Source organism: Hippoglossus hippoglossus, chromosome 20 (genome assembly GCF_009819705.1).
Source record: "Hippoglossus hippoglossus isolate fHipHip1 chromosome 20, fHipHip1.pri, whole genome shotgun sequence".
In the NCBI taxonomy this organism is placed as follows: domain Eukaryota; kingdom Metazoa; phylum Chordata; class Actinopteri; order Pleuronectiformes; family Pleuronectidae; genus Hippoglossus; species Hippoglossus hippoglossus.
This window is the reverse complement of record NC_047170.1, coordinates 97220-116691: the sequence shown is the minus strand read 5'-3', so window position 1 is coordinate 116691 and position 19472 is coordinate 97220. Positions and strand designations below refer to the sequence as shown.

At 41.4% G+C, this 19472-nt stretch overlaps 1 protein-coding gene across 2 annotated transcripts in view; it reads left to right on the top strand.

The window, feature by feature from the left end:
- Positions 1–19472, top strand: part of pde1ca (phosphodiesterase 1C, calmodulin-dependent a) — a 120703-nt gene that overhangs the window by 10889 nt on the left and 90342 nt on the right. For both annotated transcript variants that reach the window (XM_034571803.1, XM_034571802.1), the window contains exons 3-7: positions 1549–1708; positions 3405–3518; positions 6406–6588; positions 18207–18273; positions 18921–19037. In XM_034571803.1, coding sequence (XP_034427694.1) covers positions 1549–1708; positions 3405–3518; positions 6406–6588; positions 18207–18273; positions 18921–19037 — 641 coding nt within the window. The remainder of the gene's footprint in view (positions 1–1548; positions 1709–3404; positions 3519–6405; positions 6589–18206; positions 18274–18920; positions 19038–19472) is intronic.

Below are 19472 nucleotides of genomic sequence, written 5' to 3'. Positions count from 1 at the left end.
GGCGTAAAACTAACACAGCATTTCATAAAAACAACATCATACAAACAGTCAAACATGGTGGTGGTAGTGTGATGGTCTGGGGCTGCTTTGCAGCTTCAGGACCTGGACAACTTGCCATATTTGATGGAACCATGAATCAGAATCGGAATTCTTTTAATTGCCAAGTATATTTACACATACAGGAAATTGCCTACCCGAAAATCCTGAAGGAGAATGTCCGGCCATCAGTTCGTGACCTCAAGTGCACTTGGGTTGTGCAGCAGGACAATGATCCGAAACACACCAGCAAGTCCACCTCTGAATGGCTCAAAAAAACCAAAATGAAGGTTTTGGAGTGGCCTAGTCAAAGTCCGGACTTAAATCCGATTGAGATGCTGTGGCATGACCTTAAACAAGCCGTTTATGCTCGAAAACCATCCAATGTGGCTGAATTAAAACAATTCTGCAAAGAGTGGGCCAAAATTCCTCCACAGCGATGTGAAAGACTCATTGTCAGTTATTGCAAACACTTGATTGCAGTTGTTGCCACCAAGGGTGGCACAACCAGTTATTAGGTTTAGGGGGCAATTACTTTTTCACATAGGGCCAGGTAGGTTTGGATAGCTTTTTTTCCCTTAATAAATGAAATAATCATTTAAAAACTGCATTTTGTATTTACTCGGGTTATCTTTGTCTAATATTAAAATTAGTTTGATGATCTGAATCATTTAAGTGTGACAAATATGCAAAAAAATCAGGAAGGGGGCAAATACTTTTTCACAGCACTGTAGATTCTCATCTGCCAGCTGCTGGAGCCAAACATGACCAACCCGACAGGAAGGAACAATGCGCTCACAGTACCACTGTCTGCATTGTCCTACGTTTCTTTGCTTGAGGGAGTAGCTTGTGTACTGTTGGTGATGCTGGTGTTTATTCTTCATTTGCTCCCAAGTTTGAACCCACCAGTGTTGCACCTGAAAGAATAAATCTAAAACTGTCATACACACAATGAGAATACATGTAATTAATGTATTAATGTAATGGAAACACAAACAAAATTATCATCAGATCTACTCTTGCCCTAGTGATAGGAAAGTTTTACCATAAAACATTGACACATTCACACAACCTGTGATTCTCTGCCAGCTGTAACTGTGTTTCCCTTAGTCTGGATAATGTCTTTCTCCTGTATTTTTCTCATATAATGGTTTGCTTTCCGTTGTGAAACATGCAGCTCTGCTGCCAATAACCTTGTCCATGCCTGTGATTGGTCATCTGCAGTAACACTTTTATGTGCATACGCTCATATCTAGAGGGGCAAAAACCTGGGTTGACTTATCCAGTTGATAACCAGCGCCACATAACCACTTAACCTGACTGTTTGTTAGGTTAAGTTCAGCCATATAACAGAGATATCTCGGGTAAGATGAATTTGCTTCGTAGTACAGGCCCCAGGTATCATTATCATCAGGGGCGCAGTAAAGATAGTTATGACATGAAAGTGTGGTTTAAAATACTAAACTGTGTTAAAGCAAGAAAAGTCTAATTGTTTGTATGGAAATTGTCTAGGCTCATGGTCCCAGAATGCACTATGCACCACTATCACAGCCGGCATTGACATCACTGACCACAAAGGAATTCTGATCAGCCCACGCAGTGCTGAGGAGATCCTGGCTGATGAGCTGCCATATACTGATGCACCTGACGCTATGGAGAAGACTGCTCTCAGGTTTAATATATACACATACACAGAAATAACACACATATAGAAACTCTTACTTAAAGACAAAAAAAATGTACGTTATTATTTATCTTTATTTTCTGCTCTATCCTGTAAATGTATCATCCACAATTACCATGTGAAGTTGTGATAGAGGTAAATGTGTTGCAGCCTAACATCTGGGTTTTACATAATCAAAGCACCCACGTTCCATTGAAATTTAGGTTGTTTAAACAAGCAGAACTATTTCACAGTTTGTCTGAAAACTAAATTATTTATAAAATGTTCTATTTTTGTATTTCAGAGCCATTTGAAACAGTTTCACATTCAACAACCATTTTTAAATGCAGCTGAAATGTGTACATAACACACATGTAGACTGAATGGTCATATACATGCTGGTCCACTTTGACAATTACCAGGACCCTGAAGTAGTTTCCCAGGGAGGCTGAGCAGTTACTTTTTACCCAAATACTTTGAGCACACCCTGTAGCCCCTTTTCAAAAAATTGGGTCTGGTCTGCTACTCTGCTACAGGTACTGTCTTCATTGTACATGCTACAGTGGAGAGATGTGTCAGCCACAACAGCCCAACAATGGCTTCTGCTGAATGGTTTCAGGGCTAATCTCATCCACAACCATCCTCTTTACTACATTAGCTACCTCTGTTAGGGATACATGTGAGACCTCTACTGAATCTTTAGACCCAATGAATGGGTTTAGGAGGTACTCAAATTGCCTTTTGAATCCTGTTTGCTGCCGCAGGAGGCCCCTCTGCCAAACAAGCCCTGAAGGCCTCCTTCAGTTGGTTCCAAGCTGGTGTCCACCAGTGGGTTCTTAGTTGACAGGCACCACTGATCAGCTGACCACATTTGGCCCCCTCTTCTGTGGAGGCTTTGAAAATGGCCCACTCAGGATGCATGAAAAGCTCTTCTCTTCTCTGGCATAAAGGGCATTTTATCGGTCAGGTTTTTTTTCCTAATTTTGTTTTTGGCCAATGGCTTGCCCATAAATCAGGGGCCACAGCCCATCGGCTAATTAGAATTTCCTATACCGACACCAGGCTTCATCTGTCTTGATGTTGGGGCTCAGAGCCAAAAGTCGTTGTTGACTTCATTCACCTATTAGCTGATTAGTTCCTGCCTGTGTGTTTCCTGTCCAGAGATATCTTCTCTAACTTACCCTTTTCCTTGTTACCTTAACATTGTTACAGTTGCCCTGGTATATACACTATATTTTGCATTCTTCCTTATGTAGCCTCTTCATGTTTGACCCTTGTTACTATATTCGATTTTTTGACTTTTGCTTCCCCAACTAGACAGATTCCATATGCATTATGATTTGGAGTGCGAGTTAAGATTCTGCCTTTTAACCAACTCCTGGTCTTCTGTGTCATATCTGCATTTATCACCCAGCCACTCACAGAAGTGGCCTTTGGTCACATATTCTAGATATTTGTTAATTAAAGATTACAAAATATTTTTTTCGGAATTAATTTAAGTATTCATGGTTAACATGATGGTGAAGATCCATCTATCCATCGACCCTTTTTAAAATTTTGGGTAAAGCCTGAAGATTTTAACTATGAACATTATTTCAGTTTAAGGGGCATTTGTAATGCTTATTATTCAACACTGCAAATCAAACATTTGGCATTGTATAAATGAAGTAGTAATGTGGGTGTGGTGTGTGTGTGTGTATTGCAGGTTGAGATGTCTTGTTAAGCAACTGGAGAGGGGGGAGGCATCTGTGGTGGACCTGAAGAAAAACCTGGAGTATGCTGCCTCTGTCCTTGAACATGTATACAATGAGGAAACCAGGCAAGGAGCTTTTAGCTCAGTTCTGTTTTATATTAAACCATACATACACCGGTATTGGATCAAATCCTTGTATCATTCGAACTTTTCATATTCAATTAGAAAACCAAAATCGTTATTTCGTTATTCATTTTTGAGTCTGATACCCAAAAACGAATAACTGTTTGTTTTTTGTAGTTTGGATTTTTTGCACAGATCTAAAATAGGAAATTTAAAAAAGGGTCACTGGCAAATCTGTGTATCATTTGTTCTTTTAATATTCAATTAGAAAACCAAAATCAGAAAATTTAAAAACAAGTCGTTATTTCTTTATTCATTTTTTAATCTGATACCAAAAACGGTTTGTTTTTCGTAGTTTGGATTTTTTGCTCAAATCGAAAATAGGAAATAAAACTTGCGATTTTTACTGGCCGAACTTGATTTTGATATTTAATTTGTATGATTTCTGTGACCCGGAAGTCAGATTACTACGATCAATAAATCATAAGTGAAACATTGTTAAAACACAAATGCCTCTTTCCCAAGCCAGTTTTCATCAATATGAGCCATCCTCCGAGCTGGACACAGGAGGTCTCTATGTACAGCCGGCTGTGAGACGAGTGCGCAGGGACCGTCTACAAAGTGCAACACCATAAAGAAATGTTCACTGTAATACTGTGTATTCGCACCAAAATTACATTACACATCTAGGCTCCAGATACACAGTATTAGAGTGAAGTTATTGAATAATCTTCACAATCAAAATTTGCCAAAATTGTGCTTAATTAAATCTTTTCAAAGTTAGTATTGTAGTATAACCAGCAGGAGACTCTGGATGTGTTACGTGATTTTGGTGACAATACACAGTATTACAGTGAAGTTATTGAATATTTTTGTAACATCTCTTTTCGGTGTTGCACTTTGTAGACGGTCCCTGCGCACCCGTCTCACAGCCGGCTGTACATAGAGACCAATGTTCTTTGTCCAGCTTGGAGGACGGCTCATATTGATGAAAACTGGCTTGTAGCCTGTTGTCTACCTTACTACGGTGGGAAAGAGGCGGCGTTTGTGTTTTAACAATGTTTCGCTTGTGACTTATTGATCAGAGTAATTTGACTTTGAGTCATTTAAAGATGATTATTTACATCTTTGCTCTCTTATTACTATCATGTTTTAGGGATATATAATCAAAATAGAAAACGTATAACAAAACCTGAAAATATTGGTTGATAGTCATATTTGCATGTCCATGGGCAAGATATAGTATATTGAATCGAAATGGGAACTTAATATCAACTACAATGTTTTGAGTATTTTGTCAAAAAGGATTAATTACGTTACAATCCCAAGAGTGGGGTCAAGAGGGTCTAGAGAAGGGCTTTTAAGCAATAATAGGAGGATTCTGGCATTTCATAGAGGACTTTCTTGGATGTTATTAGACTGTTTTACCAGGCTAGGTGAAAACCATCTTGATTGGTGGAACGCCACTTTGTTTTTAACTTCCGTTGTTTCTGTCTCAAAGCAGTTTAAGTATAATACAATATTAATACCATTCGAACCAACCTCCTCTGATTTACTAACTTCTAACTCAGAGGTGCGACAGTGTCAATGTTTGTTCGCAATGAGGCTGCTGTAATATTTACAAAGTCGTCCACTAGTGTGGGAGGGAAGTTTTGACAACTTTCCTGTATTGTACTGACACATGGCTATGGAGCAAATATCAACAGAATTATTTCTTTAAATTTGTTTTCAGTATTATCTGATAAACACAGAATACAATATTGTGGTAGTTGACCATGCCAAGGGGCTCTCACCACAGCAGCCAGAGACGAACCATTCAGGTTTTAACATTGTTTATTAACTCAAAACATAAATTTAAAACGTAAACTTAAACTTCCCTGATCTTTTCAGCTGAGTGTCGCTGCGAGTCTGTGCGAGTTCTCCAGTCACCGCGTGTTCTGAGTCCTCTGAGTCCTCTCTTGAGGCAGCTCAGACGCTGCCTTTTAAGCATGAGGATCAATCAGCTTACAGCTCTCACCTGTGCTGATTGATCCTCTGTGGTGCAGGTGAAGGCGCTCGCCCAGCCCCCTCACCTCCACAATTATAATTTGTATCTAAAATTGGTGTAGTTAATAAATGTATTTACAAATGTAATTAAAAAGGGTCAGACTGAAATGGGTTTTGGGAAATTATTATTAAATATTCAATTTCTATGCCACATGTTAGAAGAAGATCAAGAGTGTGTTTAAAAGAGTGAGTGGGGTTATTTACATTTTTAATAAAACCAATTGAGTCTACCTAAGGCTGTCATGCACAACATTTACATGAATGCTGAAATCACCTATAACAGCATTATCTGTGATAACATCGAGCTCAGGTAAAAATTCAGAGAGATTAGATAGAAATTCAGAGTAAGTGGCACATGGACAATACTGTATATAATAACTAGATGAGCCATTTTTTTTGATTAGCAGCTTGGGTGTATGAGGGTGAGGATGTGACCTTCAAAAGAGTTATACCTACCTTTAGGTCAGTCTGCAATGACAATTATCTTTCATAACTCATAGCTCTCTTACATAAATGTTGGAAGCCAGCTGCTGTCTGAGAGCCATTTTTTTAATTATTTTGTCAGTTTGCCAAAATTTGCCTGACTTTAAGTCTAAGGAGAAAGGCACAACTGCAAAAGTTAAGGTAACAGCCGGGTCTGGTGTGCATTTCCCTAAGAATTTGTTATACAACTTGAATTAAATTCACCCTAACCCAAAGAGCTGTGAGGAAAAAAGTTGTATGAATAAACAGTACAAGTAAATAAACAGTGTTAGTCAGGCCATCAATATAATGTTGATGTGAAAAGTAGCTTCCAGAAATTGTGCAGTGTATGAGTTTTGGGATTCCTGTGAATCTTCCACAGGCGGCTGCTGGATCCAGAGGATGAGCTCAGTGACATCAGGTCAGACTCTGTGCCATCAGAAGTTCGTGACTGGCTGGCTTCCACTTTTACCCGGCAAAGGGGCATCATGCTACGCCGAAATGAAGACAAGCCACGCTTCCGCAGCATTGTCCATGTAGTGCAGGCTGGCATCTTTGTGGAGAGGTTTGGCTATTTGATTTACTTACATTAAGTATTATGTGTCCATCCGATTCAGACTTGAGGACTTGAGGAAGTGTAATGGTATTTGTTTTTATATAGCGCTTCTCTAGTCTTGATGACTGATGACCACTCAGTCAAAGTTTTGCTATTCACAAATTTACACATGTTTACCATGTAATCAATCAAATTTTATTTGTATAACCCATATTCACAAATCACAATTTGTCTCATAGGGCTGCAATGGTAAGGCTGATCTTGATGGTGGATCATGATCGTGGTGGCTGCTGACCATAGACTATGATTACAGCGAGACTGCTTGATATATAATATTTCTCCTAAGATACTCGACCATTACTGACAATAATCCATCGATTAATTGACCTTCCATTATGCTACAAAGTGTTTATTCTGATCAATGCTGCAAATACCCTTATCTTGCTGATGTTCTCCTTTACACGTGACATCTATTGCACTTCTGTCCGTCCTGGGAGAGGGATCCCTCACATGTGGCTCTCTCTGAGGTGTTTACGTTCTTTTTACCCTGTTAAAAGGTTTTGTTTTTGTAGTTTTTCCTTACTCTTGTTGAGGGTTAAGGGCAGAGGATGTCACACCTTGTTAAAGCCCTATGAGACAAATTGTGATTTGTGAATATGGGCTATACAAATCAAATTTTATTGAATGATAGACACCTGTGTATAGTTGACAGGAAAACAGTTTTAATTCATATATCCAGCTGAATTACAAAGCTTTGATTTTGAAAAGTTGTGAACTTGGGTAAGTAATGTTGTAGCTGATTGTAGCCTGTTTATAAAAGGCTGTTCACACCACACCCAGCATACAAACAATTTACAAATTGTAAATGGTCTGTATTTATATAGCACTTTTGTAGTGCTGATGACCACTCAAAGCAATTTACAGTAAAGTTTTACATTCACCCATTCACACACGCATGCAGTGCATCTATGTGCAGGACTTTCTCTATGAGAAGGGGCAATATCTTGCCCAAGGACATTTCGGCAAGTGGAAATCGGACCGCCAACCTTCTGGATAGAGGACAACTGCTCTAACCCCTGGGGACTCAATAACGACAAGAAATAATTCTGAATTTAGCTCTGGAGCATTACTACAGGCCGAGCAAACTGCCTTTACCAGCTGTTTCTGTTCAGCAGTTGTGCAGTTGCAGAACCAGGCAGTGATGCAGTAGGTCAGATCTACGGATCCTCCTCTAACCTAAAACAAAACTTAACCTAATGGAAATAAAGTCCCAAAAACGGAACTACCGGACACACTAAAAAAAATAACAAATAAACAGTAAAATAGATCTTAAAGAGGTTATGCTGTTCAGTCTGAAGCTGCAATGGAGGCAAGAATTGTTGATTCACAGAGAGCTGGAAATCGACAATTTAGCCTTGATGTTAAAGTGGCCAGAAACCCTCTGCAGCCTACTTCTACCGCTCTGACTTTTGCTTTCCAGCTGCAAGCTGAGCGTACCTCATTTTCCTGCGCTTGTAGGCTTCCTCCACTACATCCTCCCAGAGTACAGTAAACTTGATGATGTAAACAAGCCAGAGTGAGGCCAACCATTGCACGAGGTCTGATCTGAGGTTGGTCTGCCATCAACTTTCATTCACGTGCTCTGCTTAGCTGCCCAGTGTCTGGTCTTGAAGTGGCAAGTCTTGCCTGACCCTCACCTTCCCAGCCAAATGCTTTTGCTGCACAGCGGAGTGAATGAGGAGGAAATGTAAGGTTGGACAGAGGGAGCATGTGGGGTCTTCTCTCTACCACTGGCTGTCATCTCATTCATTGTCCTTGCCTAGCCTGTGCGACGGCCTTTACACACGTTGTTGCCTCATTCTGCTGGCGTATCTCTTGAGGCAGGATGTTCCTAATTTTCATAATATTGTGCAGGTGGAAGAAAGCTGTCCCAGAGACTTGTTTTATATGTGGTTCAAATTACATGTCCTGGTCAATCATAACTCCAAGGTTCCTCACAGTGGAGCTAGGGGCCAAAATAATACCATCCAAGGTGACTATCTGGTCAGACAGTGTTTTTCTGAAATGTTAAGGGCCAATTACAATGACCTCAGTTTTGTCTGAATTTATAAGAAAGAAGTTTTGGGTCATCCAGGCGTTGATGTTCTTGAGACATTCCTGAAGTACAACTAAGTGATTAGATTCATCAGGCTTCATAGATATGTACAGCTGGGTGTAGTCCAGGACCGGTTTCCCGTCCTCACGGTCGCTGATGTCGGCCTTGGCGTGCTCAGGAGCACCACGTTCCTGTTTTTCTTTGGGATGTAGGACACCAGAGTGGCGGTGGGCGTGAATGCGAACTTGGATGAGAACACCTCTCTTCCCTTGACCGCGAGCAGCCCGGTCGGGAGCTTGTTCTTCCGAACCGTGCCGACCACGGTGATCTTCCTCTCCAGGAGCTGCCGCACGAGTGCATAGGAGGTGAAGTAATTGTCGAACGTGACGTTACAAACGTGCAGTCCCTCCATTACATTGAGCACTACCCGCAACCCCTGGTTCCGTTCTGGGTGTCCGCCGCTCGGCTTTCCGGTGTATACTTGCATCTTCCAAGCGTAGCTGGATTTTGCATCGCAGGCCACCCACGACTTGATCCCGTATTTCGCCGGCTTGCTGGGCATGTATTGTCGGAAAGGACACCGACCTAGGGAGAAGAAGAGGAGGAGATGAGGACGAGGACTAGCAGCCGCTATCTACACAACATAATAACATAACATAATATTTTTTTAAAAACGGAAAAAAGACTAACCTCTGAACGGAACCAGTTGCTCGTCCACGGTCGGGCCCCGGGTTGTAGAGGCGCGGCAGCCGCGCCACCCACGCGTCCCAGACCTCTCGCACGGCCGCCAATTTGTCCGTCGCTCGTCTCGTGCGTCTCGTCTTGCGGTCGTCGAAGCGCAGCAGTCTGGAGTACGTGTGGAGTTTTAGGGGCATCGTGGCACGAAATATCGCCCAGCTGCTCTCGGCGTCCCACAGGCTGGCGGCGGCCTCGCCCCAGGACCTGTACACGCCCGCTAAGATCAGCAGCCCTACGTAGGCGCGCAGGTCCATGACGACCCTCCCGATTCGTCATCTCCAGGATGATGTTCTCTACCGTCGGCGTGATGAACAGGCGGAACGTCGAGGCTAGGTCACCGGTGCGGGACGTCGCGTGGATCGTGGGGCCCAGGGGGACCCCGCTTTTAGCCGCAGCAGAGGAGGAGGAGGAGGAGGAGGAGGAGGAGGAGCAGCGGCGGCCCTCCTCTCGGCCATACGCCCTCGAGGACCATGTTATTTCCCTGATTCTGGCTCTTTCACGTCCTCTTCGGGTTCAGAGGATGGTTGCTGGGAGAATAGCTGTTGGAGAACCTGTTCTCTGGTGAAACTCTCCTGACGTGACATCGTGCCATGGTCCGGGAGGGTGGCACACAGAGAATGGTGCACCGGCTTCTCTGTGGGTCTAATGTACCCCCCTAGATTACAATTGGAATCAGGTGTGGGTCTAAATGACCCCACAGAGCACCACAGCGCCCTCTCTGGGGGTCTAAATGACCCCCCAGGAGAATCGAGAATGACAATCCATTGGTCTCAATTACCCCAGGAGAATTGGATAATGACAATTCTTGAGTCACCCTAACCCTGACCGGCCAGGGCTTGCGGATGATCGCACGCGCGCACACACACACAGACACACACACACTCTGGGTCAATCCGACCCAGGAACAACACGAGGGATAAGATGACACTCATCGAATATGAAGTTGTTCTGATGGAAGCTCTAGGAGGAGGAGTTGAAATACATAGCCCGACATTCAGCAGAAATGCTGCCAGTGTGAACAGGAAACCTCACTGCAAAACGATAAGTGGGATAATAACACACCAACGATAACACAATCGTGGGATTACACTCTGTTCTTAGTCAAACTACACCATCTGGTGGCGGTAGAAAATAACAGCCATGCACGGACACTGAATGTGTACAGCCTGTAAGTTCGGATCAATAAACCATGTCACTGTTCAGTGCGTCGTGATTCGTCCGGTGTCTATGCACACAACAGAAACATTACATTGGTGACGAGGAGTAAAAGGAAAGAACAACAACTAATCAACACGGACACTGCAGAGTTTTCCAGAAGAGAAGAGAGGTGAAATACCGGACATGTGAAGAGTGAGGCTAAGCTAAGAAAGCTACGCTAGCAAAGAAAAATGTGGCAGTCGGCATAAACATGGCCGTTAACTCCTCTGCTCTCCCACCTTTTGACACTGAAACAGACATTGGCTCTGTCAGACGTCGCTGGAATAAATGGCTGCAAAGGTTAAACCACTGCTGTGAACATGTCTGGAGATGCTAGGCTAAAGGTAGTATTGCTCCACTTAGCAGGAGAACGTGTACACGATATTTACGACACGTTTGCCGCAGGAGATGGAAAATATGCAGACACTAAGCAGAGGTTATCTGCATACTTCTCTCCCAAGAAAAACATACAGTATCAAGTGTACCTTGACCACGGAAGAACACTTGAACTATCTGAAATGCAAGCATCTGACATAGAAAGAGGCACAACAGCTATAGTCATGATGGCGAATGTGCTGCTAAAAACAAAGAATGCAGAGCCTGTGGTAAACTAAACCACTTTGCAAAACAATGCCGTTCAAAATCCAAAGATATCAATACAAAACTACCAAAAAACAAGGCTAACTCACACGCCAAGAAAATTTATCACATAACAAAGACTGCACCAAGTAAAAAAACTCTCTTCCAGCAGTGGTGATGCCCATGTTTTTGCAGTTGAAAATGCTGACACTATCTCACAGCTGCCACAATACCACATCATGCTAAATAGCAATAGCATTTTGATTGATTCAGGAGCGTCTGCAAATTGTGTCAGTGAAACAAGCTTCAAGAAACTGACCACTTCCACAACTCAGCACCCACCACCACCAGGATTTACCCATTCCGCTCCAATGTCCCATTGCCTGTAAGTGGTTCTTTCAGGTGCAATGTAGTAAAAGAACAGAAAAAGACACACTGTCTCTGTACATTCTTTGTGATTAAAGGTGGTGGAGTCAGTATTCTCAGTTACAAGACATCCAATGCACTGGGACTAATTAAAGTAATTAAAGTCACATCAGTATCATCCACAGCAGTATCATCCACACCACACTGTCTCACAGTTGCACAGAAGCTAGTGGACGGACATCCCGAGCTGTTTCAAGGAATTGGAAAACAAAAAGACTTTCAGGTAAAGCTTCACATAAATCCTGACATCAAACCCACGTCAACCGCATCGATGTGTACCTTTCCACATCCGCCAGAAGGTCGAGGATGAGCTTTGGAAACTGGAGGCAGAGGACATCATCGAGAAGGTCACTGGCCCAACACCATGAGTTTCACCAATCGTTGCACCACCCAAGCTTAAAGGGGACATAGCATGCAAATTCCACTTTGTTAGTGCTTCTACAGGTTAATGTGGGTATCTGGCATGTCTACCAACCCAAAAACTCTGGAAAAAAAACACTCACGCGTTTTGTTATGGTTCCTCTAAGTCAGAAACGTCATGCTTGAGTGACTCGAATGAGCTTCCTGTGTATTGTGTCGTAACAAGGCACTGGAAGTCTCCCTACATGGCCTTGGCCCACCCCCCACCTCATCCCCCCCGCCCCCCCCACACTCGTTACGCCGGGTTTACACCGGACGCAGCGAGGCTGCGAGGCAGCACAGCGCCGTTCCCAAGCGTGCAGCCGCCTGGCTGTTCACACGGGGCGAGCATTTCTCTGCGCTGGTCAGCCCGCGATTCACTCACATGTGGCATTTGTCTGGATCGTTGGGACTGTGAGGCTGCAGCAGTTGCTCGGGCGCGACCACTCGCTCTCCCATGCGTGAGCTGGAATTTGTGTCAGCGCCACACAGCCAGCAGTGTGGAAGACTTGCGCAGTGTTCAGCACTACTGTAACACTGGCACAAACACACAGAGCCCCCACACTCGTTACGCCGGGTTTAAACCGGACGCAGCGCCGCTGCGAGGCAGCGCAGCGCCGTTCTCAAGCGCGCAGCCGCCTGGCTGTTCACATGGGACGCGCATTTCTCCGCGCTGGTCAGCCCCATAGACTGTATATATAAGGTCAGCCCGCGATTCTGCTTTCTCCGCTTGTTGTTATACCCGTTGAATGTCGGGGTTCGGGGGTAAATGATGGTCTTCATAGCCCCCCCCCCCCCCCTCTCTTTCTCTCTCTGTCTGTCTGCTTGTGTGCTTGTAGTGGATGGGCAGAGGGGGACATTTAATTATGTGATTGGGAAAATTAAAACTCCAGGACAACAGAAGGGGAATACAAAGTATGGGATGCATATTTGATAATTTATATCATATAAAATATGTAATTTATATCGTTTAAAATCATGGAGGGGGAGGGGGAGGGGGGAGCTGGAGCATTAGCATTTAAAGGAACAGGCACTCAAAACAGGTCACTCTGTGGAGGGTTGTTTTATACAGGGTAAAAAGGGTGCTGTTTTAAATGATCCTTGTGGTATTTTGACCAAAGTATGTTACAGACATTTCATTAAGACCCCAAGGAACCATATCAACTTGTGGTAAAATGGGCATACAATGTCCCCTTTAAGACCCCAAGGAACCATATCAACTTGTGGTAAAATGGGCATACAATGTCCCCTTTAAAGAACCTGACAAAGTGAGAATTTGTGTTGAAATGCGTCAAGCTAACATGGCCATAGAGAGGGAACGACACATCACCCCCAACATGGACGACGTGATACATGAGTTAAATGGAGCAACTGTTTTTTCAAAATTGGATTTGAGAGCTGGGTACCACCAACTAGGGCTTCATCCAGACAGATATATCACTACATTCACCAGTCACCTTGGACTAAAGCACTACAAAAGGCTGAGTTTTGGAATATCCTCTGCTGCAGAGGTATTTCAAAATGCCATACGTCAAACACTTTATGGTCTCTCTGGTGTGAAGAACCATAGTGATGACATCATTGTTTTTATGGTGCCATCCAGGCCGAACATGACGACAACCTCAGAGCACTGTTCCAGAGACTCAAAGACAGTGGTCTCACATGCAATCGTGAGAAATGTGAGTTCAACAAATCAAGGCTAGAGTTCTTTGGTTTATCTTCTCTGCACAAGGTGTTTCGGCGGATCCAAAAAAGTCGCTGCAGCTCAGCATGCCACTGATCCTCAGAATCCAAGCGAAATCAGAAGTCTGTTGGGTATGGCAAATTATTGCTTCAGGTTTATCAAGGACTTCTCCTCCATTTCCGAGCCACTGCGCAAGCTCACCAGACAAGACACACCCTGGGTTTGGGGCCTGGAACAGCAAGCAGCCTTACAAATACTGAAAGACAGTTTAACCAGTGACACAATCATGTCATACTTCTACCCAGGCAGAGAGACAGAACTGATTGTTGGACTGGGTGCAATCCTCTGCCAGCATGACAAAAAAGGGGTGAAGCACATAATAGTGATGTAGAGAGGAGATACTCCCAGACTGAAAAGGAAGCACTGGCTATTGTGTGGAGTTGCGAGCATTTCCACCTGTACATCTATGGTCATCCTCTAACACTAGTGACCGATCACAAAGCACTGGAAATCATATGGAACAATCCCAGGTAGAAACCACCTGCAAGGATTGATGACGGGGACTCAGCCCCATTATTTCAAGGTGGAATACAGAAAGGGAGCTGTAAGCCCCCGGATTACATGTCTCACATCCTCTACCATCTCAGACATATGACAGCTCACGAGCAACAAAAGTGGCAGAAAATAACTGAACTTCATTGTGAGTAATGCAACACCTAAAGCTATGTCACTCACTGAGATCAAAACAGAGATGCTTAGTTACCACATGCTGCCATATTAAAGTGGTTCAGACAAGTTAGCAGTGAACTAACAAAATCACATGCATCAGACATCATATTGCGGGGCACTAGGATAGTAAGGTCAACCTCACCTAACACAGTAGTTCCAGTCCTTGACAAAGTTTTCTCCATGTTTGAGATCCACAGACTTGTGAAAACAGATAATGGTCCCCAAGATGAAATCTCATGCAGACTTTTATCGTCATGCTACACCACACACTTTCTCTCCAGGTGACATCGTGCTTCATCGTCAGCCCAAGCGAAACAAGCTCACCATACCATACAACAGTGAGCCCTACACTGTGACCAAAGTGAAAAGCTCCATGGTTACAGAGGTCAGAGATGGACACTTCATTGTCAGAAATTCTTCATTCTTCAAGAAGATAGATCCAGATGTATTGGACATCCCGCTAGATACTGTCAGTGTGACGCTACAATCACAATAACATCTTGGTACCCCTTGAGGCATAACAGGCATCCTCCGGCCTATCTACAGGACTATACATGGCATATGGAATGTCAGTCATATGGACAATCTCTCATGTGTTAAGAGATAAGAACAATAACTCCAACTGTTGTGGACTAGAAATGGATTGTTTTAGTCTGTTAAATGAAGCGTTTTACATTACAGTTTGTAATGCTCTTTCAGTATGTATATTATTCTATGGGTTATGTGTTCAAGCCTAGAATATGAATGGGAGGCACTTAGGGGCAGTGTTACAGCAGAGTTGCCATGGTTCTTCATGACTGTTCTACAGTACAGTTAGACAGCTGTTCAAATGTTTGTAATATTAAGCCCAGTGTCAAAGGTCAAAATATAATGCTAATGGTTTTCAAAAAATAGAGAAAAAAAAGGGCAATGTGGTTTTCATGGGAATACACTCTGTTCTTAGTCAAACTACGCCACCTGGTGGCGGTATAAATAACAGCCATGCACAGAGACTGAATGTGTACAGCCTGTAAGTTTGGATCAATAAACCCTGTTACTGTTCAGCATGTCTTGATTCATCTGGTGTCTACGCACACAACAGAAACATTACAGTTGGAAGCCATAATCATAATTGAAATTCAATTTATCCCCCAGCCCTACCCTGCAACTACATGTGAATGTTCCCGCTTGACAATAAGATGTAATTTGTTAGTCACTCTCATTCATCAGTTCAGTGTCCTGTTCACTACAGCAGAAACAAACTTCACACAAACCTACACAATCTAAAACAGTGTAAATCCAAATTAATTTGAAAATCAAAACACAAAATTAGTATTTTCTGCTGTTCGACACTTAGACACAAATAAAAGTCCTGCATCAAAACTCCTACTTAGGTAAAAGTATATGCAGCTTGATGACACATTATCTAAATATTTTGTTTTGTGTGGAAATAAACCATACTGTTGACTTTGTCACTGAGATTTCAGATCTCAGATTAGAGCAACCGGAACGGAGATAGCAAAGAAAAAAGAAAAAAAATGAACTAAGAAGAAGAAGGGAACAGGGAGATGAAATAGGGGCTTGTTCTGTCCACTCCACGCACCCAGCTGGTATTGCAGTACCTCCAGGAACGGTGCACCAACAGAGTAGATGGCGGTAATGCACATTGATGTTGGTTGCCAACCAGAAATAAAGAAAACGATATAAATCAACAAGCCAAATGAAAAATTAGGCAGCTAGGAAGGTCCGGGGACACTATCACCTTTCTACATATTTGTTAAACAAGTGGTTTGATACATTTAATTTGCCCTTTACTTTTTACTACTGAGACACTAACGAGCGTCTTTGACAAATATGAGCACACACACATGAAAAGTAAATTAAAATGCTAAATAAATATATAGATATATATTTTATCTATTTAATGTTTTAAGTACATTTCAAATTCAGCTTTCCCAATAACAATTTTAAGTTTCCCACTTCCCATTATTTCCATTGCCATTTTTCTATTTCTATTTCAGCTTATGCATTGTAATTTTAGTTTTTGTCATTGTCACTATAGATTTTAAAACTTTAATTTTGACCAAACATATCCTCCATAGGTAACAAAGCACAGCCAAAAGTATCACATAGCTGAACCAAAACTAACATACACGAACCACAACATATGACCTAAGGCCTTCTACTTAAGGCACCATACTCACTTATATTTTCTAATTTGGTTTTATTTGATCTACTATAGTATCATTTGTTGGGGAAGTTTAATATAGGTGTGCTCAAAATTAAAGTTTTATTGTATAATAAATTCATGATATGAAGACAAGTGCCAAGGTTAATAATGATTAACAAGTGCTCAAATTATAGTCGATATATTTGGCTGATCTCGGCCATGTTCTTCAACTGATTTAGCTAATTTATAATAAAAATGTGTATCCAAATCCCTCAAGGATTAATAATCGCTGCCCTGTAATTTGTAAGGTGGCAAACACTTAACATACACAAACAAGCAACATACAGTTCTGTTGTATTCCATCAAGCTGGCTAATAGAATTGCAGTTACTTGTCATGTGCTATGTTAACACCATTGGTTGCACTATATCAGTATCATTAGTATAACCATTAGCTTTAGCATGGCTGTAGCATTAGCCAGCATGGTAGCATGTTGAGGTAGCACTCACATTCACACAGGTAAACCATTTAATCTTGCTCTACTGTACATATACACAGTCCACAAGAAATAATAGCCTCAATCCACAGTTTTATTTCACAAGCATTTATTCGATATTCTTTGGGTACAAGTGTCTTGCCTGTTATATTCACCCTTCTTCACCTTTATGCAGGGCTTCCTGGTCCCACTGGCAAACTAGAAGTGGTAGATTCCAATTCCATTTGTAGAGGGGGGAACCTGGAGTGTTCCACATGAAAGCCATTCCAGAGGGGTGTTTTAACTGCTATCAGAGAAATGCGTCTTTTATGTGCCCATATAATATAGCATAGTGATATTGCTGTGACAGACTAGTTGAGGTGAAATGCTGATGGGCACATAGATGTTTTTAAATTCACATCTTGCAGAGATTTGCTAATGGATTTTGTCTGATTTATGGTCTGTCTTGTAGGAGGGACTTCCAGTATAAAGCAATCTCGAGAGAGTAAAGCTTGGGCCTGGAGGCCGCATATACAAGACCCCAAGAGTCAGGGGCCTAGTAGTGGTTATTGTATCATAGTTAAGTGACTTAGGTTGTCTTACTATAGTTTGAAGAGTTTTTAAAGTTTTTCTTTTTCTTTTTTTTTCAACACTGCACATTTGAACTTGCACTTGCCTGGTGTTAACAATACAATTTAAGCACGAGGGGAAGATTTTGATTAATGTCTCCTTCTCCCACCATGGGGCTCATTACTACAGTGTGAGTTGAATTTGATGTCCATAGGACTTGCGTTTTGGCAGCTTTTCAGACTTTTTATGTTTTTGACTGCTAATTATTTTTTGAGGTATTTGCTTCCCATATCATGTAACTGTGATAATTTTGATAAATGTCTCTAGTTTGGCCCAATAACAGTATACTGTGAAACACTATAATAAACTAGAAAATCAGCTTGATTGTTTTATCTTATTTTACTATTAACTATTTTACTATTCATAATAAATGTTGTGATTCAAAACACACTCTGGCCATTTAAACAATTGAACAAATTGTTAAAAAGAAAATGGAAAAAAATATGAAATTCTTACAATACTAGCCATGAAGCATTCAGTGTCTTGGCTTGTTTTACATTGTACTTTGTTATGTGTGTCTTGTACAGGATGTACAGACGAAACTCCAACATGACTGGTTTCTGTTATCCCCCAAATGTCATCACTGTGCTCAAGGTATTGATGGGAGTTTCTGTTTGTCTGTGTAACTGATTCATATACAAATGGCATACAACATTATTCCAGATTTCTTTCATCCAATATCCAAATTGACATACATTTTTGGTGAATTTATGCATAGGCTTTAATATCATGCTCATGCTGAGTTTAAACATTTTTAATCAATCCACTCACCAATGTTTAATTTATTTTGAACTGATACTTGAGTAAGGGTCTATAATTGAGGGTTGTTTAAGAGTTTATGTTAAGTGTGGGACATAATAAATGTTTTTAAATTATTACACTGCATTACTGCTACCACATCCGTTGTAACACTAAATCTCATTGCAAATCAAATAGCAGGTACGATTACCTTACTTATATACTGTAAATAATGTAGATAGTTGCTTTTAAGTAAATTTTAATGTTTTGACTAAACAACAAAAACCTTGGCAGCACCTTGAGTTAAACCTATCCACATTTCTTAGTATGGGTTAACGGTAAAGTTACTACCGACCACTGAAGTTACCCTGATAAACCACTTACACTAAATATTTGTTGTCTATGAAACCTTTAAAAACTACCATAGCAAAAACAGATTGGTATGGCATGTTGATATAAATGTTCTAATTAAACTTGTTTATCTTTGTATGTGTCCATTCTAGCACATAGACATGTGGTCCTTTGATGTGTTTAAGCTGAATGATGCCAGTGGAGATCATGCTCTGAAATTTGTCCTCTATGAACTACTCACCAGATACGACTTGATCAATCGTTTTAAGGTATGTCATTTCAGTTATGTGGTATTATATCATATATGTATTAAAGAAAGAGGAGGAGGGGTAGAATATCGGTTTTTATTGTTTTTTTTCATATAATACACAACATGAAACAAATTCAAATGAATAATATTCAGCATAATTTAAATTGAACAGTAAACAAAGGTGGACTTAGGAAAACACAAGAATATACATTTTTGAATGAAATATTTTACAGATTATGTGGGTGAATTGATGAGGCTGGTTTTTGACAAGTATGCATTAGTATCAGGACATTAATTATAAACGTATAAATGTATACATAATGTGTGTCTGTGCTCTCACATTTATAGTAAAAATCTACTCTACTGCCAGTAAAATTTATCAAATCAAGAATCCAAACAAACTATAAGACAATTCCAATAAAAAAAATTAGGAGAACTTTCTTATATTAGTGTG